At 41.0% G+C, this 22,706-nt stretch overlaps 1 protein-coding gene across 4 annotated transcripts; it reads right to left on the minus strand.

Annotated features, from left to right (window-relative positions):
- Positions 1-571: 571 nt before the first annotated feature.
- srpx (sushi-repeat containing protein X-linked) lies at positions 572-21,978 on the minus strand. Of its 4 annotated transcripts, none has more exons than XM_003452966.5 (10): positions 21,410-21,975; positions 13,055-13,111; positions 9,782-9,970; positions 7,716-7,892; positions 7,007-7,133; positions 6,796-6,917; positions 5,757-5,936; positions 3,594-3,727; positions 1,301-1,422; positions 572-1,211 (listed from the first exon to the last, which is right to left on the minus strand). In XM_003452966.5, exons 1-10 carry the CDS (start codon positions 21,468-21,470, stop codon positions 1,028-1,030), a joined length of 1,353 nt encoding a protein of 450 aa, XP_003453014.1. In that variant the 5' UTR covers positions 21,471-21,975; the 3' UTR covers positions 572-1,027. The 4 variants fall into 4 exon arrangements, with proteins under 4 accessions (XP_003453014.1, XP_019208556.1, XP_005457902.1 ...); XM_019353011.2 differs by lacking the exon at positions 21,410-21,975 and adding an exon at positions 21,265-21,352; XM_005457845.4 differs by lacking the exon at positions 21,410-21,975 and adding an exon at positions 13,205-13,393.
- Positions 21,979-22,706: the final 728 nt, after the last annotated feature.

The following is a 22,706-nucleotide window of genomic DNA, read 5'->3' on the forward strand; positions in this document are numbered from 1 at the left end:
ATGAATATGCCAGACTAGGATGTGTGATTCTCTGCATGCTTCCACCTTTTTCCTTTTCCCAAACAAAACCAGTGGAACATTGAGCTGTAGGACTATTAAACAGCATGTCAAAGAGCTGAATGTCACAGCGTACCCTTATTTGCTCTTATAAAGAAAAATATTCCCATATTTAAAATGCAGTGCTGCAAAAACAGTCCTGGAACCAGAATTTGTCTGCTGCACATCCTTTTTTGGAACAACCTACTACGTGATACTGAACACAAAACGGAGCTGAGGATTGTTAAGGCATAAAATTCAAAACAAGAATACATTAAATATTCAAGGTTTTCCTCAGATTACTCAATTAAACATAAGGTTTAAATGTTTTGCAAATCACTGCATTCAGTGTTTTTTTTTAAGTTGTGGAAGGAAGTTTTTTTGCTTCAAGGACAATTTGTATTTTAGGAAAACATTTAGTACTGACTTATAGACTTCTCCTGTGAATCATTTGCCCTCTTAACTTTCTCTCTTTACTTGTCCTCGGGCACTTTTGCAGACTGCTTCCTCACACTGACGCACACAGGAGCACATCCTCCGCACTAGACATATTTAATCAGTGTTTGCAAATTCAGACACAGATGCACTGCACGTACAGAGTACATCCTTATTGGGAAAGGTGCGACATAAATATTAGGTGAAAGGTCTTCCAGTTCATACAGTAAAAAGACTTTTTACAAAGTAGTAAGACAATTATTCTGCTTTGAAAATAATAATAATAATAATAGAACAAATAAAATACAGACAAGACACAGGAATCAGTATGACTGTAATGCACTGTGTGATTAGCACCATGACTGACATCCAAACCTTTGACACACACACACAAACACACACAGACATGCTCGCGCACACAGGATACAGGGCAGATTTGGTTCAGGTAGGAACGTGTGACATGTGGATGGAAACGGGAGATCCGAGTCTTTTCTGCTGTGACGAAGGAGGGAAAGATCAAAGATGGCTGACAGTCCATGGAAGTGTACTGGGTGTTTTATGACTGGCAGGTCTGGCCCGCCTCCTGCTGTACCACCATCTCGTCTTTGCGGAGGGGGAAAGTGTCGATGGTGGTGAATAATTCAGCCGCTGTGATCGGGAACGGGTAGCGTTGTTTGTCTATGCCCTGCTTGTCTACCAGCACCATTTGGAAAGACCTTTGAGGAATCCGGAGCAGTAACCTAAGAAACGCATTCAGTTCAATGAGCAGGAGCGAGCAAAGTCACACGTGCTGAAGGTAACAGAGGTGGGTGTGTTTGCATGTTAGTACCTGAGCTGCAAGGCCAGTCCTGGAGAGAGCAGGTTGTGTCGAATACGGCCGACTTGTGCCGGGTAAGTCCCGACCAGCTCGATTACTGTCACATGTCTCAAGTCCAGGCCACACTGAGCTTGCTGTTCTCACAGGACACAGACACACAGATCCATCAGTTTTATGTTTTTGATTATGTTCAGCTCCACTCGAAAACAATGCCGTCTCTGTGCATGTGTTTTCCACATGTACGTACGACTACACTGTTTTAGACTGTGAATAATTTGGAGCCAATCTTGGTTCAGTTTCAAGTTAAAAGCTTGATCTGGAATCTCAAATCTGCAGCACACTAGAAAAAGCAGAACTGGGAGACATTGTGTGTCCAACAACTATACACACTGGATTTTTGTTCATCAAGAGAGGAGCAAATTTTAATCCGGTAATTGATATTTTGTGTGTGTTAGTGGAAACCTGTGGAAACCCCACTCCTGTCCTTATTGCATGAACAGGAATTCAAACAATCCAGCAGGCTGCTGATGTTGGTCAGCAGGTTAAAGTTAACAAAAATAGATTTTAAATGAGACATTTTTCACACCAGTAACTGAAAAAACAATGTGCCTACAGTGCTGTGCAAAAGTCTTGAGTCCAACAATTTATCTAAATGTCCGGGCTTCTTGAAGAACTCCCAAAGCTCTTCTTTGGATGTTTTGTGCCTTTTGTTCCGTTTTCTGTCAAGATGATCCCACAGTGCTTCAGTAATGTTGAGATCCAGGCTCTGGGGAGGCCAATCCATGCATTAGCATGGATTACTGCATTAGCAGGGTTCACTGCCATGCTGAAAAATGAAGCTATTGGCAATCAGACTCTTTCCAGATGGTACTACATGGTGGATTAAAATCTGAAATCTGCATTCCTATTTGTCCTTTCTTCTCTTTGCTCTTTTCTCAGACGGCTCCCTTTTCCTGAGCCTAGTAATATTGTATGGTCCTTACCTTACAATATAATACTCCTTGAGGTGACTGCTGTTGTGAATTGGCACTTTGTAAATAAAACCTAACCTAACTGAAACTGAATTAGCTCTCTGAATAACTGTTGCAAGCATATTAATAAACAATTTATTGTAATATTGGTATTTTGACTCATCCCTTTATATAACACGTGCCTTGCTACAGGATCCCTTCATACGTGTGTTATAAATCTGTGAATGTACAGGGGGATTTTTGTCAGTGGGTTTGGCTAAGTGTTTCGAATGATGTTCAGGTGTTAGAGATAACTTGTATAGCACTGCAGTTTGCTACTTATTTAGTATTAATATACTATGGTAAGTATTAGAACAGTGTCTACATATGTGCTTCTCTTGCTACTAAAATGTCAAACTATTTGAGCTAATTATTAGCCCTTTATTTATTATTTATTTGAGATTACAAATCTCATTTCCAAGAGAGGCCTGACATCATGGCTAATCTGCTATGTTATTGTGAAAGTATACAGTTTAGTACATTTACGCTAATTTACAGCTACACCGGCACTCTTTTTGCTTTTTAAGTTATGAAGTTGTGGCACACAACACAGATAGATTTGGACAGACTTCACTGAGCCCTGAGGGGAAAATCTCTCCACAGTTTGCATAAAAACTCATTTCAAGTTAGATCTGCCTATTCCACACAGCCCAAACTTTCTGACGGCTCCTTTGTCTGCTACTGCAGCAAGATGATTTTGAAAGTGTTTGCAGTGAATAAATAACCGTACTGATGGGTCAAAGCACAGTTTTAGAAATGGGGTGAAAAAAAATCATGTTGTAATTGTGTAAAATTATCACCATTTTCCCAAATAAGGTGAAAATGAACTGTTTTTTCCTTAACTTTCAAACTAACTGTAGAAATTCCTGATAACCAGTCTACAGACTGCAGGACCGATCAGTCATCTTGTTCACAAACTGACACCGGTTTATCTTTCAGCCGATATCCGAGTCACTTTGAAAGGTCAGTCATTTAAAAAGAGCTCTGACTTAATGTTGTCTGATGAGGTGGGAAAGCATCCACCCCAGAATAGCCTTATCAGAGCCAGTGTCACTATCATTTATTCACTGCCGTGACATTTCGTGTTCATCACCACAACATCTCTCCTATTTATCTGTGTCACCACTTTGTCCCACTTAGGTGGCAAAGCGGGTGAAAAAACCCACAAACACAAACACAGTGAGGCCGTCTTTGTGTGCATCATCACAGAGGACGCAAGTCGCTCCAGCGTTGACTTCCACCCCTCCATCTCAGTCGACTCACATTCAGCTCATTAACTGAGAGTCGTGCCTCACCTGCAAGTTAGTCATCTGGAAGCGGTAATTATGATTGGCAGCCGTTGGCGCGGAGATAACGAGGAGCCTTCGCTTCTCATAGAACTGGTCCAGCAGCGCAGCAGCCGTACGCACTCCCACGTTGATGTTCATGGCTGTGACGACATCGAACGGACAATTTAAAGTGATGAGACAAGGTGTGACACACACGCTACAAAGAAAAGGGTGCTATTACAACACATTATTTCTGTGAGATGTTTCATCGTTGACTGTTTTTGGCTGCTCGGGTGATAAAATCAAATTAATGGGTCACGGTCTTTGCTATGACCCTTGATTTCTATTATAATCCTTACTGTTTAACGGTCCTTTGTGTTTCTGGAGGGTTTTCCTCTTTTTCTGTGCCTCCTATGTTTCCTCTTTCTGCTTCTCATCGTTTGTGTCTGTTTGTTTGTTTCTGAAAGTCAGTTCCTCCTGTGGCCGTCTCGCCTCTGTTCCTTTCCCTGCCTTTGTTATTGTCTTGACTGTGTTCACCTCTGCCTTATCCCTCTCCCTGGTGTGAGCATTTAGTCTGTGTCCTCTAACCCACAGTCCTAGCCCTGTTGTTGTCCCATCGCCCTCGTGTTTTTTAGCCGCCCTTGTTTTCTCCAGCTGGCTCACCGCTTTCTTTTAGTCTCTTTTGCGATTGGATTTTGTTTTTGTATTAATTCTCGTGCCACAATGCGCATCACTTTTTACGTCCTTGGTATACAATAAAAGTACTTTTTATATTTATACTGCATTCCAGTCTGTCTCTGTAGCTCCCATTTATGAGTTTCATTGGAAATGTGACAGAACTGTCGAACACGTGACTTTTGTTATTCAACTGCTGCACTTTTTCTGTCTTCTTGAACATTTAATGGAGGACCGTCCAGTATTGATCCGTCCAATCGATTGGTAAGAGAGGTGCCATATTGTCCTCATTTTGGATTCTCATATAAAACCAGAAAAGGTTACAGGAACTATATGAAAAAAGAAAATGCAGCCCAATATCTCTGCATTAAGCAGGATCCCTCTTAGTTCATCAAAATAATCTGCTTACCTGTTTTCATAAGTAAAAGGAGGCCACAAAAAACAACCTCCACCTCTGTTTTGATTGCATTCAATGGTAAAGAAACCCACTTATATAAATATCAGGCCATATAATATTTAACAGGACAGAATTTCGATTTTAAAACGTCATATTGGGCTAATAAGTAAGCAGATTTTGTAAATGAATGCAAACTAAATTCTCTCAAGTCCTTGAGCTCTCTCCATTGAGTAATGTCCAAGGCTCATGGTTTCCTTTTTTACTTTCAGTTTCTGTGATTATTCACCTTTCCAGACTTCAGGATTCCCCTCTTACACTGTAATATTTCTACACTTAATTCAGTCATCAGCAATTTCAGCTAATAGTAAAAACTGCCAGCAGGTTACAGGACAACAAAGTGTCTCTCTTACCGACTTGTTGCACGAGCAAGCTTTTTCCTCTAAAGATTTCATCCCAAAAAGCAAAACTAAACAGTGAAAATCAGGCTCTTTAGGAAACTAGATAAAAGCTAGTGGTATATATATTTTTTAATTGCCAATTTAAATTATATTTTATTATTTTAAGTTGTATCATATCGACAAAAAACTGATCTATCAGAAGTTTGTCTTTGCCTTTAAAGTCACTGTATGTTGAACCTTCCCTTTAATGAAGTAGAGATTCACTGTACTTCAGCCAGATGGAAAAAAAACTGCCAGACAAAGTAGCCAAAATGACGGCAAGACACAAAAACATTTTGACAGCCAAACCATATGAAAAACAGACAAGCTGAGTAGAAAAAAAACATCCAATGAAAACCACTGCATATGATTCAAATAGTTGGAAATGAAACGTTTATACTCACAAAAACACAAAGAGACATAAAACAGAAACCCACTGGAGAAGATGTGATCAGTGAGCTGAAAACTACTTGCATGTGTTTTGGTTGTTACTACAGATTTTTTGTCTTTTTGATAAATCTTGGAAGTACACAATGTCTACTTATTATAAAAGTAAGAAAGGTCTATGTCTATGTTTATCCTTCCATTTCTGAATGACTTAAACTAATACAATTATTAAATGAAGATTGTAATGTCTGCATGAGAACAGCTTGTATGGCTTGAACAGCATGCAGTACTTACGTGCACAGGTTGTGTCTGTGCCCGACCAGGTGAGTCCATACTGACACACTCTGGCAGCGCTGCCCCGTAGCTCGGAGCCGCCGGTGCAGGTGAATTCACAGGTGGCTCCGTAGTTGTCTTTGTCACTGTCACACTTCATGTAACCGTTGTCCGGAGGAAAGAGAGGGCTGCAGCGCCGCACTGTTCACAAAAAGAGACAGTAAGATTCTGGAGAATTAGCTTTTTACAAGCCTGCTTAACTCTTGCCTAATAGATATTTGTCATATTATTCTGTATCATATGTTCAGACTTGGCTTTGGCATAAACCGTTGGGCTGAAGGTGAAAAATAAAAATTGGAGTTGCATTCAGGTAACTGCCACAGTACTGTGCAAAGGTCTTGAGCCGCCCCTACCTTCTATTTTGCTTCCAAGCAGCCAGTCTTGTCATTTTTTAAAAGGGATCATTGGAGATTACATTTTCAGAAAAATGAATCATTCAAGCATAATAAGGTACCTTACTCAAGGAATGAACCAGTGTTTAGTCCCCTCATAATAAATTGTATCTTTAGCCACTTTGATATGACTATTTTAGCGCCACCAAGGTTTTTAGCGGAACCCCTGACAGATCTAAACATGCAAAAAAAAAATCTGAGGAAACTGGACAAGAAGAAGAAGCATGCCTAAAAAAAATGCTATCTACAGCAGATAGACATTATGGACATTAAAAATCCAGCAAAGATCTGAAACAGAACCAGAGAGATGGATGGATGTAGGTGGATATATACTGTATTTCCATATATTTTTGCACATGTTTATTTTTGCAATAAATCACTGCACTTATTTTGCATTATACTGCAAGACTTTTGCACACATACTCTGTATGTACCGTACATCTGTTCTGTCTTGGTCCAACACGCATCCTAGCAAATATTTTATTGTATAATGTTAGTCTACCAATTAAATATATTTTCCTATCATCTTTGGATACTTCTTGGAGAGAACCAAAAACCCTGTTTCAGACAAACGATCAAAATCTTATCCTCTGCTTTTAGAGGCTCACCTCGCACTCTAACAGTGAAGCGGCAGGACCCTTTGTTCCCAGCCCGATCAAACACAGTGTAAGACATTTTATGGAGCCCCTCTGGGAAGTCGGATTTTGAGGGTTTTCCTTTCAGGATAACACTGGGGGGGGAAAACAAAAAACACATTCTCAGTTTTAATCTTTTAACTTACTCTTGGGGGCTTAACAAGGAAGCAGAAAAGCAACTGACTCTGTGAGGATGCCGTCTGCAGTGTCGACACCCTCTGGTGTGTCCCAAGTCACCCTCGCTGTCAGCTTTCCAGGTTCTGCCCACTTGTCCTTCACATTTGGACACTTGATTTTTGGAGGATCAATATCTACAGAAAATTTTAAAAAAAACAAAAACTTGTCAAATCTTGTCATCACTGTAGAAATTCTTCCAACATAAAGTTATACAGTGCGTCCTCCTAAATCAAATCTAGCATAGTCAGAGCAGATGAGAGACATGTTTGACGTACGTGACAGACTTCTAAAGAATCTTTTAAAGCAACACAAAAAGTAGGATGACTGCAGAGACAAAGATGAATCTTGTATGGAAAGTGTCCTCACAGATTCATGTGATGATATTGTCACTGGCTTTAGTTCTGTGCAACAACACTAAGTACAGGCCACACAGCCGAAAGCCATTTTTAGTTCAGCTTGGCACTAAGAAATGAAACACATTACACACTGGTGACGGTCAAAGTCTGCTGTATGTGTCTCTGAGTATAACACACAGAGTTCTAACTTTGCCAAACACTGTATCAGGACAAATAGTAATAGAGACGTATAAGTGAGAGCTGGAGCTGACGGTGTGCCTCTGGCAGCTAATTACTTGTTAACAGCTTAGAGGCTTCAGTCCTCTGTGGGAGACCAAACTGTACACAAAAGAACAACAACAACAATGCAAACAGTCTTACCAACACAGGTGGGCACTCCTGCACTCCACACCGTGTTGTAGCGGCACGTTGCCGTCTTCTGGCCCTTCAGAGTGAATCCGGGCGAGCAGAAGAACTCACAGCGAGAGTTGAAGTAAGAGCCGTCTGAGCACTTGTAGCCACCATTAATGGGCATATCCAGCTTAGGACAACGGATCTCTGAAAGCAGGGTGAGCTCAGAGTTAATGTGGTGCTTGCTCGAGGGTTCCATTTAAACAGATGCATTTAAATAATTATACACACACTCAAGTCTCAGGAGGTGGCAAAGCTTTGAGCTGCCAGACTCCTCTCCTATGGAACAAGCTCCCAGATCAGACTCAGGATGTAGACACTCAGTTAATGTTTGGTTTGAAACTTTGCTTCTGCTGTAGGTTTTTGATCTACGAACTTCTTTTGAGTCTGGTTCTCCTGGGTAACGTCTTCCTCTTAAAAAAGGGAGTTCTTTCTCTCAACTGTCACTCACATTGTAGCATCTTTATCTTACAGCGTTGAGTACACTGAACTTGTGAATTGGAGTTTGCTGAGAAGCTCTCTGGTTCATATTATTCCCAGAATAATTCAATCTATTTAATAAAATATCGATATTTGGTGGCACGGTGGTTAGCACTGTTGCTGCACAGCAGGTCCTGAGTTCAATTCCACCATCAGTGTGGAAACTTCTGTGTGGAGTTTGCATGTTCTCCCCGTGGGTCGGCTCTCCCCGAGTACTCTGGCTTCTTCCCACCGTCCAAAGACATGCAGTTAGAGGGGATAGGTTAATTGATCAATCTAAATTGCCCATAGGAGTGAATGTGAGTGCGAATGGTTGTCTGTCTCTGTGTGTTTGCCCTGCGACAGACTGGCGACCTGTCCAGGGTGTACCCCGCCTCTCGCCCTATGACAGCTGGGATAGGCTCCAGCGCCCCCCGTGACCCTGAAAAGGATAAGCGGAAGCGGATGGATGGATGGATATTTGGTATTACCCTGTGTTGATACAATATGGCCACACAAAATATTGCGATACTAAGCTGTATTGACCCCCCACACCTAGTATCTGTGTCCACCTACACTGTCTAACACTGAAACTGCCAGAGCTTTATCCTGCAATTTTTCTAACCTTTCCAAAATCCATTCTCTAAAACTCAAAATCCTCTTCTTCACATGACTACTTCTGTTACTTTTCATAAGTGCAAAAGCTGCGGCTCTATGAATGCATGAAGGTAAGCAAAGTGTGCCCCGGTTATCTCTATATTTAAAAGAATGATCTTGTCTTAGCCCTCTCTTTAACGGATCGCTTTTCACCCAGGCTCAGAGACACATTATTCCCAAAGTAAACATCACAAATGAGCACTTCTCAGGCACACCGCCACCACTGAAGTACCTGTATGTCCCTGTTCCCCATGCTCTGAATACTGTTTCCAAACCCATTCGTACCCTGCCAGGTACAGATGTCCGAGAAAAGCGGCTCCATCTCACTACAATCTTTTACTAGTTTAAAAAAATCCTACATTTTAGCTACAGTTGGCCTTATTTTATTAAAAGAAATATCTTAGAAATTCAAAATATTAAAAAAAAAAATCCAACAAACTACATCCTCTAAAGAAGACTGTGATATGTGGTTCAAAGCATATAAACTTTCTACTTCCAGAATCAGGAATGAGCTCTAATCACGCAGGAATAACTTTGGCGTGATGCTTTAATGTGCAGCTACAAGCTATCTGGCTGCACTCAGACATAAAATCTCTCTAGAACAGTCAGTACGGTCTCATTTGCTAAATTTGGGCCGTCCCCAAAGCGTGCCTGTGGTCATTTTGGATGACGGCTCTGTTAATAAGATTTGAAGGCTTATAGACAGCTTTGATTTCTGCTGTTTGTCTGTTGATTGGCAGCTCTGTGGAAGGTGCTGGCTCCAAACAGCGGCATCTCTGGGTTCCCAGTTTGATGATATCCCACCTCCCTTCATCCATCTTGATAAGCAATCCATGGCTATAATGCGTGTGTTGAATACATGCATGCATTTAAACAGTGAGAAACACAATGTGTGCGCATGTTCAAGTGGACTTTCTCACCTCGGCAGGCGTAGTTAGAGGACCAGTGTTTGCTCGCCATGCACACCACCTCTGAGCTCTGAGCTTCATATCCCTGCTTACAGCGGATTTTACACCGTGTCCCCATCACGTTCCTGTAGTGCTCTCCTCTGGGTGTGCGACAGCTCACGTCACCATGTTTAATTTTAATGGGTGCGCACCACGGGGTTCCTAAAAAACAGCAGAACGAGGCACTGACCTTTTCTTCATCGTTTTTTTCTCATGTCTTTATGGTGTGGCCTTGAGTGACAGACGCTCAGTAACAAGCACTTACCTGTGACCATAGAAGCTTAGAGAGAGACTTCCACTGCCAGAGTGAAAGAACAAAAACCCACCCATCACCTTGAGTACAGGCAGATACAGTGGATTTCTTATTACCTTTTCAGTGACTTCCATTATCCAACAGTCTCATGAGGCAAAGGAGTCTCACTCGAGTAAAAGACAGATAATGATGTGTGTGGAGAGCACTTAAGTTTTGTTTGTGCGCGTGGTCTCAGAGCGCGAAAGGCACCACACAAATTACAGTCTTTATTAAGAATGCAGCGCGTTTTTATCCTTATCCTTAACTGATTTAGGAATCAAAGTTTATGGTCCCCTGGATCCATTATCATCATTCCATGATTAGGCCTGTTCCTGACGCTGATAAGGATGACCAGGGAAAGTTAAAGTCTAGAAAAATTGTGCTTCAATTAAAGGAAAATTTTGACTTTCTTAGAGATCTTAGAGAAGACAGCTAAGAAGTCTATTTCAGGTTTTCATATGGAGCTACAGTACTGTGCAAAAGTCTTGAGCCAACTAACATTGGCTGCTTTTTCACTCATTTTCAGTCCAGTCCTTAAACCTGACCATTTCAGATGTATGTTTTGTGTTTGTTTGTTTTTTGTTAAGCCACTTAAGACTGATCTATTAATTATTCAAACATAAAAAGGGCACCAAAAGCAAGGAATGAACCGGTGCTGTGTCTACACATAACAAACAACTTAGCAAAGACCAATTTTTTGTTTCTTTAGGCACTTTGTTAATAGCAGCCTGTCATAAAAACACATAATTTGTTTCCATTTCTTTGGTTGAATTGACAACAAATGCCAAAGATAGCACATCTTGACAGCCATAAAATAGTAATTTTGTCCCAAGAACGTGACTCCCAAAGAGCTGTTAGCTGAAAACTTGGCATATTTCTAGGCACTGTGTGCAGTGTGTCCTTAAAGAAAGTAAGGACACAGTGCACATGGTGTGAAGTGAAGGAAAAAAAGGAAGGGGCAAAACAATCTACAGCAGATGAACTGTATCTGAAAGTCATGTCCTGAAGAACTAGGCGAAAATACAGCAAAAACCTGTGGGAAAAACATCAGGTAAATTAGTGGCGACTGGTCCTTTGGGCCAAAGTTGAATCATCACCAAAATGTACAGAGGAGGTCAGGAGAGAGGTAAAGCAGTGAATGTCTACATCTGTAAAGCACGGTATTGGCTCTGTCGTGGTTTGGAGCAACATTTTGCCAGTCGTGTTGGAGATCGTGTGTGTCTTATGTATCAGTCATGTATTGGCCTCCCCAATACATGACTGGACCTAAACGGCAGTGTGGGATTATCTTGACTGAAAACAGATTTTTGCCTTATATATTTTCCATGTATGTTTGCATATGTTTCAATCATTCATTACATGAATTTTCCATTTTTCTAGCAAAGTATGAAGAATTGAGGAATTACTATTACAAGACTTTTTGCACAGTACTGCACTTTCAATCTTCTAATCTTCTCAACAAACCTAAAGTAAGAAAGAAAGTATTTCTTTAAAAAAAATCTAACTATTCCTTTGAGATCTTTGCTTGAAATTGCACATTTCAACTCGCTTCCTCACCGAGTGGATAGCTGCCCATCTCTGTGATGCTTGTGTAAAATTTCTTGAATGTTGCCAAATTTAAGGGGCCACAAGGTTCTTATTCCAATACAGGAAAATCAAAATCTGCAGTTTATTTCCTGCTGGCTCCAGTTGAACATTGAGCCTACAGACCACCACAAACACACACACACAAACACACAGAGGAGAATACACACAAGCTCAGGCTTACTTCCAGGTGGAGTCAAAATGAGTTTTCATTACACAGCAAACCACCCTTGCTCCTTCTCTCTGTGTTGGTGTGTGTGTTGGCAAACTTTCCACAGCCAACGAGTAAGAGAAAATATTATATCTGAGCTTTTACACGAGGGGAGAGTGCGGTTTGGCCGGGATGATAATGTTCCGTGTCTAACGGACCCTAGATTTAAAATGGGAAGCTACTTTGACGTAACAGTGTCAGTTTACAAAACTGGCTGAAGGTTCTTTGGAGGAACGGTGAAATGAGTTCAGCTATTTTTGTTCAAGCTAAACAATTTTTTAGTATTTTCTCTAAAATATTATCCGGTGAAATTCTTGCCTCAATTTAAATTTGGGTGTATACACTCTCTGACCACTTCATTAGGTACACATTGCTGTGTATTGGGTTGAACCCACTTTTGCTTTCAGAACTACTTTAATTCTTCATGGCAGAGATTTAACAAGGTGCTGGAGACATTCCTCAGATTTTGGTCCATATTGACATGATAGCATCACACATGCATGATGAGAATCTCCCATTCTACCACATCCCAAAGCATGAACCACTGATACATTACAGGACGGATCCATGCTTTCATGTGGCTCACACCATCTCAATGTCACAACAGAAATTGAGACTCATCAGACCAGGCAACATTGTTTCAATCCGCTTCCTGTTATCTGAGAGGAATGGCACCCAGTGTGGTCTTCTGCTGCTGTACCCAGCTGCTCTTCTGCATGCCTTATTTATAACGAGTGGATTCCATTTTTGCCCAGGGAACTGAATATTTTCTCTTTTTTCAATCATTCTCTAGAGATGGTTATCTAGAGAAAATCCCAGCAGATCATCAGTTTCTGAAATCTGCAACAATACCCAACAACCATGCTACATTTAAAGTCACTTAAATCCCTTTTCTTCCCCATTCTGATGCTCAGTTTGAACTTCAGAGGGTCATGTTGACCATGTTTAGATTCACTGAGTTCCACCCATATGATTGCATTATTGGGCAGTTGAATAGGTGTATCTAACAAAGTGGCTGGTGAGTGTACTTTCTTAACTATGGTGCATTCATTTTCTACTTCTAATGTAAAAACTTCTTGAATTGAATTGCGAGTTAAGTTTAAACTGATCCTGTATGTCTCCGTGTGTGCTGTGGCAGTGACAAACCAAGTTTCGTTACCTCTATAAGTATGAGAATACCAGTCCTCGTCGTCTCCGTAGGCGTACCGTCCTGACCCTGAGAGTAAAAGAAAGCAAGAAAAAAGCAACTAATACAATGAAGAGCTACATTCATGTTAGGCAATGTTTGAAAGCTTTGTCCTGGGCTGACCTGTGGGGCTTTTATCCGCCCTGCAAAACAGCACCAAGAACAGGCCTAAAGTATTGCTCAACTTCATCTAATCCAGATACCACGGGTGGGAGTAATCTGAATCCATTGGACAGAACACATGCAAGAAGAATAAGTAAATCCCAAAAGATCTCTGTTTTCCAGCTGGCTTGGAAAAACGAATCTTTTTAACACAGGGATACACTCTGTGATCCTCATTTGAAACGTTTTGCTACAAAACAGCTCCTAAACATTTACCCACCATAGGCATCCATATTGTGTCATCTTTAGCAGTGACACATTACTGAGAAAACATGAAAAAAAAAGCTGAAATGTGACACATCATTGAGAGGCACTCACAGCCAATCTGTGAGGAGCCAGGGGGATTCATCTAGGAAAGAGGACGAAGGGATAGGGAAGATAGAGCAGGCCTGGAGCTAATAAAGCCAAGAGGAAATGAGTAAGGATGGGGTTAAAGAAGCAGGAATAAAACTGGCTCAGAGACGTTATGAAGCCCGGCGTGAATGTGTTCTCTGTTCAGGGTCCACAAAGGAGGAGTGTTCAAACCTCCTTCAGCACCGTATATCGGCCGCATGTCATTCAATGAGCCCAAGATAAAAATCACCAGTAGCTACCATTCATTCTTCCTCATCGTGGTTTTTCTGTCAGTCTAACAAATGCTGTCTGGGCGAAAATGCTGCAAGTCATATAGCAACAGTTACACACATGCACACACACAACAAGCTTTGAGGTTTCAGCATTCAGATCACACAGCATCGACTGCACAGAGCAAACCCACATACTGAGTGAGTCAGATTTAGCTGTCTAATGGGAAAACTTAAGTGTCTGCTTCTTAATGGGGCGAGGGAGGGAGGAAAGAAAGTTATGGGAAACTAATTACAGGTGTGTCTGTGTTTCTGTGTGTGTGTGTGTGTGTGTGTGTGTGTGTTTCAGCATTACAGTGAACACTAGTTAGAACCACATGCACCAGCAAAGTTATCAGCTCTGAAGGAATTTGCAGCAACTGCAAACAAACAGGATGTGATCATTTACACCGTGATGCGACTGGCACTCATAACCCTTTTTTGTGCTACTTATGAGTAGACCTAAAGATCTATGTTCATTTATGGAGAATTTGCAGGAATTGTGCATTTGTTAACTTCATCTAACTGATTAGAACCTCACTGTTTACTAGATTACTAGTTCAGTTTGCAAGACATGCAAAAGACATGTTTTTACAACTATCAGTTTAAATTAAATTGCTGTGAATCAAAAGCTAGGAAAGGCAGTGCATTTGACAGCGTTGCTAGAGCTGTGTTTACAAAAAGTAATAAAAATCATCACTGGATCATTTTTTACTTTTACTGTGGAGTAATGTAACAAGATGGAGCAGTTACAGTGAGAAATTGCTTGCACTCTGCATAACAAGAAATCTGCTAATTACATATTGGGAAAAAAAACCAATTATTCACAGACTTATTTATTAAAACTGGTTGGGGTTTTTTCACCAGTTATTAGAAAAGTAGCTGCCTAGGGAGTGTTTGTAAGGGGTGCCAGGAGAAAGCTTCTTCTCTAAAAAGAACATAGCAGCACAGCTTAGGTTTGTAAAGCTGCACAAAGAAAAAGACTTCTGGAACAGTGTCATTTGAACACTTAAGACCAAAGTGAAGATGCTTGGCCTTAATCCACTGCGCCACGTTTAGTGGATCCATCCACGCGTTCGTGTTGTTTATGCCAAACTCTGATCCATGCAGAGCTGAGTGATTCCCTTTGGGTTTCCTAACACACACAAACAGGCTTTAATACAATAATCTTACTCATCTTTAACACCTTTTTTAAAAATTGAGTTCCCATTCCTTCTGCAGTTTTAACATTAGTGAGCTAATTTATTCAGTCACCCTTTATTTTCCTGAGCTTTACTTCATTTAATCCATTTTGTTCTAAATTGTGTTTTTTTGTAACTGCAGTGTGGGAGTTTCAAAGCTTGTGACATAAATAAAGTGTATTCTACCCCATTCTATAAAAATGTGATCACTGTTTTACAGCCACTCATTTTTCATACGCTGCATGTTATCAGAATGGGTCAGTGTGTATGACATGATCACTGAAGTTGTTGTAGTAACACAGTTTGCTGTGCTAAAACCACAGACAATATAAAAGATGGATGTAGCTTCATAGTCTGAAAAGTGAAGCCAATAAGTGCCTTACATTTGCATTCTTTTTGTGGCCACCAGGGGGCAGTGCTTGTGGCTCCAAAAATGCTCCCTGTTCCATTGAACTGTGTTGGAAAACAGCCCTCTGCCCTGATCGCTGTACACACTTTTCCGTTGAGTTTATGGACCCAGTTGCTCATTTTGGTTCATACTGAATTAAAAATTAAGTCTCTTTTGTAAATCTTGGTCATTCTATATTTTAGAAATGAGGATAATCTATCATTGGCTAATGATATGTGATTGGCAAGGTGTTAGCAAGTGAGCACGCAGTTTCATAGTCATCCCGCCTCTCTCATCACTTCCAGTTTCAAAATACCAAGACGGCAATTGCAGAAATGCTGATCTTGAGGCTTCAAAATAAGACTGTGTTAACCAATGGCTGACATCGATCTTATATGCTGTCAATGTTTAAAAGTCCTAAAAGTTTAACAACTTAATCCCTGTACCACCTGAAAGCTGCAGTATAATCATCCATCAATCAACAGTCATTGGCCGTTTCTCAATTCTCAAGTCTCGGTGAGTACGTACTCGCCGAGAACGCACGGGAGTACGTACCCGCCGAGAACGCGAGCACGGACTCGCGATGACGTATCACGAGTACACGAGAACGCAAGTACGCACAAGTACGCATATTGAGAAACGCCCAATGATTATGGTTTTAGTTAGTGATGTTCCTGATGACTAGCAGCTGGCAGCAGTTTAAACAAGAGGGAAAAATGAGATTACTCGACTAGTCTAAAAGATAAAAAATCCTCGGAAAACAACCAAAACTGAGCACACTTTAAATAGACCAAGTTAAACAAATATTTCTCGTGCACTTTCGGAGCTGTATGAAACCCTCACTCAATTTCTTCAATAACCAAACCATGTTTAAAATATTGCTGAAATGTGTGTCACTATAACGTTAGAAGCTCACACGTCATCAGATTAGTTGCAGACTGTGTCCTTAGCACTGCTAACAGCAGTAGCCTTTTCTTTCATGCTAGTGCACTGTGCTGCAGAACATGGTTACACATCACTTTAAGTTGCATGATGATTTTCCAGTTTATTCTGACAAAGCTAGCATACAATCTGCAAATTATTCAGAACACATGGAGCGCAAAGTTGAGGACCCAAAATGTAGACCCGGGAGGTAGGCAAGACCTAACAAAGGTAAGCTATTTAATCGGGCTGTTGCAATTTCTTTTGTTTCCTTTTTTAAATCCATAAAACAAAACATGAAAACCAAAGTGCAAAAAGGGAAACGTAAATCAAAGACAAAGACTGGGGGGAATGCAGCGCTATTCATACACAGGAGGGGAATTAGGCACAGGAGGGTAACGACACACAGGTGAAACCAATAAGGACACAAGTAAAGGGAACGCTAAAGACAAATGTGTATTTGAACTTTGCAGGAAATACCAGGGAAGGTTGGGAAACTTAAAACAAATGGATAAAATAACCTAAATAACTAAGAGAATGAAAATAAGTTCAAAGCTCCACAATAATCCAAAAACAACTAACAAATCATTAAAACAATGAGACCATGTCATGCACATCCCTACTTTTCATAAGCTTAAAGTAAAAAAAAATTGCCTCACTGTGTAACTTATAACTCCTTATCATTCGCAACTAAAACAGCCAACATCTGCAATAAAGATCAAGAAAACAAACAGAAATGCTCCTCTCAGTATAAAAAACCGCTTTATGTAACACTTTTGTAGTTTGGTGTTACTCAAGAGTGTATTTGGTGTTTCTCATTCACCCACTCAGAAACACTCACACACCAAGGTGGTCACCTGCCACCAGGAGCGACCTTGGTTTAGGAACAGCCTCAGTCTAAGGACACCTCACCAAAAGCTGCGTCTTTCAGCTATACTGACTAAAAAAATAATAATTTTTTTAAAAATGGGATCAGATACAAAATCCATGATGAATGATAATCTTACCACCAGGAGAGATACAACAGCCATAAATCTTAGTCGAGCCAATCAATAGCCTCTCCCCAAACTCAATTATTAATCTCTGTATAATTAAATAAGATGAAACGCTGTTGTGCCACACCGGCCTGCAGGGAACGAATAGTTAACCCTTCCCACTCTCTAAAAATGCTTAGCACACATGTAACTTATTCATCCACTTTGTTTACACGCTGCAGAAACTAATTTGGGTCTTGGCTCAGTAATAAACAAAAGCAACTAAACAAGAGCATTCGAGCTCAGATATTCATCTTAAAAGAACAAATAACTTTTTCTTATTATGTTTACTTTTGGAGTAGACATTTTTTTTTATCTTTAGACAAACAAGCAGCCATGACGGACGGAGGGCGCACAAGGACGCTCAGAGCAGCGTGAACTCTCCCATCACTGATGTCTCCATCTGCAGCTCTCAACAGCTGCTGATACCTTTCTCACCCATAGGTGGGAGAGATTTGATTGGATCACAGCGGCTACGCAGCTGGAATAAATGGACTGGGTCTGGTTTGTGCTTGTTGATGAGAGAGCTTCACATTCAAAGGACTTCAAAACAGGGATTGAGCGATCTGAGACTTTCTTTCATTTATATTTAACGAATCTGTCAACGCGATGAGGAGGGGATCGGCAGCCAGCATCATCTTCCTGTCCATCTCTCTTACTTCAAAGGAGTTCTCAGTGTTAACAGTGCAGGAACGACAGGAGCTTGCCTTCCTGACAAACCTCTGGGAGTGAATATGCTTTAAATTACAGAGCCTGATTCTCCAATTAGCTGTTCTCTGCGGGCCTGTAATACAAACCGTCATTATGTGGAAGAAGCTCTTTCCCGGTAAATGTGGAATTGTGGCTGCAGGCTACCGGAGGGGAAGAAAGCAGACGATAAAACGCGCTGTCATTTCTTTAGAACTCAATTCAAAACGCCACGATTACAAACTTACATAATTCCATTTTTTCTGCACTAATGACTTGTGTCTCACTTACACTCACACGTCTGCTTTGCTTTTCTCATTACATCAGCAGTTTCTTACCCTGAGGAGCAAACTGCTCCGGGTTTCATCTCCATTACCTTACATAGAGGTACAGTGTTACACCCTACAACCCACCACAGCGAGTGAATACCTATTAAGGAAAGTAAACTCGCCTAAGTGCTCTCAACTGATGATGCCTTGATTAAACAATCATTTCTGAGAGTTTTTGATGCATCTGGTTTGTGTGTCTCGTGTAAAATTGAATACTTATATCCTCTGTAGGTACTAGCCAAGCAGGATGAAGCACTTCATCACCTAAGAAATACAAAATAACTACAAGCTGTTGGCAGCTGAGGTGTTTGACTCATTCACACAGTGTTCAGCAGGTTCACTGCTAGAAACCAATCATTTCACACCGGGTCTTTATTTAGCATCTGTTTGTCCATTCCTAAAGCGGAGCCAATCAATATTTCTGCATCAACAATGGGTCGGATGGACCCCAGGAAGGATAGTGAAGACTAAGGGGGGAACACTGCAGTTTCTCCTGTTTTAGTGTTTCAGTTCACTCTTTTCGACAACATTTTCAGAGGAAGGCAACAATTTTTAGAGAAACATTTGATCAGCACCATACAGACACATCCCATTCAAATGGATGTATGCATCATGTATCTTCACAGGATTCACAGTCCAAAATAATCTGCATTTATCTTAAAGTGACCATTGTTGCAGCCCCTCATTTCATCCACTCTCTCAGACAAGCTGCTGTCCCTCATAAACAGCAGAGCGATAGACCCATACACCGATATCCGGTGATTTAAAAATATAACAGAGTGATATTCAGACACACGAAAAAGATTCCTCTAAAATTTCTCTAACATCTGTTTCTCTTGTCTCTTCTTTACTCTTAATTTTAAGTTATTGGTTGTTATAAATGCTGATACCACTATACCGACAAACAGCTAATACTGGCCCATACATCAGCCCAGCCAGTATTGCTCAGACTCTAATAACCACCAGGCTTGGATATCAGTTTAGTGGGAGAACTGTGTTCCTGAGATGAACTCATGAACAGTTTGTGAGAGTTTGCAGACAAGTTGGCATCTTCAATGCAAACTATACTGACCACTGCGATCTGCTAGCAATGAAAGCAATCAAGAGGTTTTTGTTGCAGCATCCTCTTTGCAACCAGTTTCACAGCCAGCAACCACTCAGGCACACTTCACCTTAGCGACTGGAGGTAGCCAAGGGGCCATCTCAGACTGCTTATTAACTTATAAAGTGAACTTATTGAGTTCACTCTATTAATTCTTACAAATATGGTTTTAGTACATCATGGCCACAAATGAATACTGAAGACTTCATTGAACATTTTGCTAAATCCTCCTGCTGCTTTCTCTTTGAGCCAAATGCAAACGCCTCTAAGTAAAACTTAGGAACAGTAACAAACTCTTAGCTACCCATTAACTAGAAAGGCATTTGGAAAGTGCATCCTTCACCAAGGTCAATATCCATGTACTGCAATGAAGAAAGTGAACCAGATCCACCCTCAACTCAAATATTGTGGATCCGGGGTGATAAATTTAAGAAAATTCTAAAAAGCTCTAACACTGACTGAGGAATTACTAGAGAGTTCTTGGTCTGGTCCTTGTGCATTGCTTTGTAATTATGCAGGTTGCTTTCAAGCAGACTTCCTCGATGATGGTACTTGCTGGCATTTCCTGAAACTGCTCCCTTCATGAGGTGTATGACCCACATCAGTAAAACATACCCTCATGGAAAATGTGATCTGGCTTTTTCAAATACTTCCTTCCAGCATAAGAAGAGATGTATGAACACATGGGAGACTGAGTGACTACATGGGCCTATTACGAGTCCCCCCCACACACACACGCACGCACACACACACACACACATACAAAAGAGCCCAAAAGGAGCAAAAGCAACTGCACGTCTCTAGAATTTGACTCTGGTGCACTGCCACACAACCCTGGGCATGCTCAACTAATAAAAGGGCTTACTAACCAAAAGAACAAACACAAACAGAGCCCAGTAAAATAAACTCCTCATAATAGATGCAGGCGCATACACAAGAACAGACCAAAGTCCTGACTGTCGGCTCAACGAGCAGTTTTTAGTGTGTCAGTATGAATCTGCTCCACAGCTTGTGTTCATGTTTCAGCCTGTATGATCATACAGCAGCGGTGAGCCACTCTCAAACCATCTACAGGCACACAGCCACTGCAACTGACTGCACAAGCTGGGACACACACACACACACAATACTTCATCCAGACTTACACTTTGAAGTCATTTCAGCTTCTCGCTGGAGGCTACAGGCTTTATGTTTCTTATACTGGATCTTACACATCAACGGTGATTATTTGCATTATGGAGTGACTGCTTTGTTGGACGTCTTGTTTCATTCATCCAAAGAAAAGCAGTGATTTTCCATGAAGGAACAGTGATAGAAAAGTTAACAGGGGCAGTAAACTCTTTGGAACTATAGCGTATTTGGAATTCAACATTAGGACAGAAACTTACACTTTAGTATAAGTAGTGTAAATAATTCCAGACACCCAAAGCCAAAATATGTGAAGGCCCTTTGTTCATTTTAATTCAAAGTTCTGAATTATTGGGGTCTTTTCAGCCTCTTAGCGCGGTATCAATGATTAAGAGGTGGAGGCATGAAGAACCGAAAATTAAACTTTGAGCGCAGATCAGCTGCGGGCCTGTGATTAGCGCCACAGACCGAGCCGTGCGCACAGAAACGTCCCCCACATGCACACTGCACTCCCCCCGCTCTCCACCCCCTCCACGTAAACACAGCCGCGGTTCACCAAGCACCAGCAGCGGGGAGGACGAGAAACCTCAAACTCAGTTCAACTTACAGTCATCTCTAAGCCCAAAGCGCATAATTTAACTACACTTACCCCTCCACCAAGCCACTGGCACCCCCAGAGTCTTGCCATGTGGACTCTCTCTCAAGATAAGTTGCTCTACCATTTGATATTAATTCTTTTCAGCACGGTTAAAAACGCCCGGGAGATGAATGAGAGGCTGTAAGTTGCTGTTTACCTTCATACCCGGAGCAGAAGCAGAGCTGGACAAACAGGAGCAGCAGCGGCCACATGTCCATGTCGGGACGCGGGACGGACGTTCCTCAACATGTGAAGGGGAGCCTGCAGGAAAGCTTCAGTGCATTCCTTCTTTCTAAAGGCCCGCCTCTTGCTCCAGAAACAAGGGAGGATTCTCTTCACACAGCCAGGCTCGACCACCGGCATGAGGGAGCCAGCAGGGAGGACAGTGCCAGGCTCAAGGCTAAACTGTGACCCAAGTGCATCAAATCAGCCCATTTTATTTTTATTCCTTTAACTTGTTTTTTACTGATATACTTTGTGTATTTTACTCAAGTGACTACTGTGCATATATTTATTTGATCTATCTTTAAAATACACGAAAAACTATTAATTGTATAGATAGCTAAGTTTGTTTGGCCCCATAAGGACATTTGATTGGAGCATTTTCCCTACACCAACATGGATACAACACATGCACATTTCATTGTACCAGCATGGTAGCAAGTGTGTTGCCCATATTTAGGTGATGGCTTGAGGAGCAAAATAAAGTTATAAAGTGGTGGATAGGTTTTATTTTGAAGCCCGACACAATGTATAAGTCACAATATTTTGGTGTACCTGCAAATGTTCTGTCATCATGTTTGCCTCTCCACGTTTCGGTGCCCCTTGTGGGGTGTGAGGATTGGTCCAAATACTGATGGTATTGGATCGACACTAGCACGATAGGATAGATACTTGATTTTGATCCTCGTTCAGTATGAATTCATATATATTTAATTTTACTTATTTATTTTTTAAATAGTTTTATAGCACATCTGCAACCCAGGTCTCTACAAAAAAAAAAGCATACTAAAATTTGGAGTATCCCACACCACTACTTTATTGGTGATTTAATGTCACCCCTGCACATTTCACACTTTTACAGCTCCGCTGCATCTCAGAAAAGTACGTAAATAAGTACAGTTTTGTGCTATGTGCTATGCAGCACATTTCAAGATAAATATCACAAAGTGCCTCACAACAAAATACTAAAAACATGGAGTCAAAAAAAGTTACCTGCAAGCAACATTTGAAAAGATGAGTTTTCAGCTCCTTTTTAAAAGAGACCACAGAACTCGGCTCAGTGGGAGAGAGTTTCAGAGTGTGTTGCAATAGCACTTTGTACACAGTTTCAACATCTTTAACAGATTTTAGATTTCAGCCTAGTTTAAAATCAGATGGACACTTTTCAAAAGTGACAAGTGTCAGCCAGTTGTACAACCAGTTTGTAACTCCAATGAATCTTTTTAAAGTTT

Source organism: Oreochromis niloticus, linkage group LG16 (genome assembly GCF_001858045.2).
Source record: "Oreochromis niloticus isolate F11D_XX linkage group LG16, O_niloticus_UMD_NMBU, whole genome shotgun sequence".
In the NCBI taxonomy this organism is placed as follows: Eukaryota; Metazoa; Chordata; class Actinopteri; order Cichliformes; family Cichlidae; genus Oreochromis; species Oreochromis niloticus.

Excerpts from the sequence above, each read along its gene's own strand:
- srpx (XM_019353011.2), bottom strand. The coding sequence starts at position 21,337 with ATGGTAGAGCAACTTATCTTGAGAGAGAGTCCACATGGCAAGACTCTG. Across the intron at positions 9,971-13,054 it reads GTATTCTCATACTTATAGAG|GAACCCCGTGGTGCGCACCC; the intron begins GTAACGAAACTT and ends GCTGTTTTTTAG. Across the intron at positions 7,134-7,715 it reads AGGAGTGCCCACCTGTGTTG|ATATTGATCCTCCAAAAATC; the intron begins GTAAGACTGTTT and ends AATTTTCTGTAG.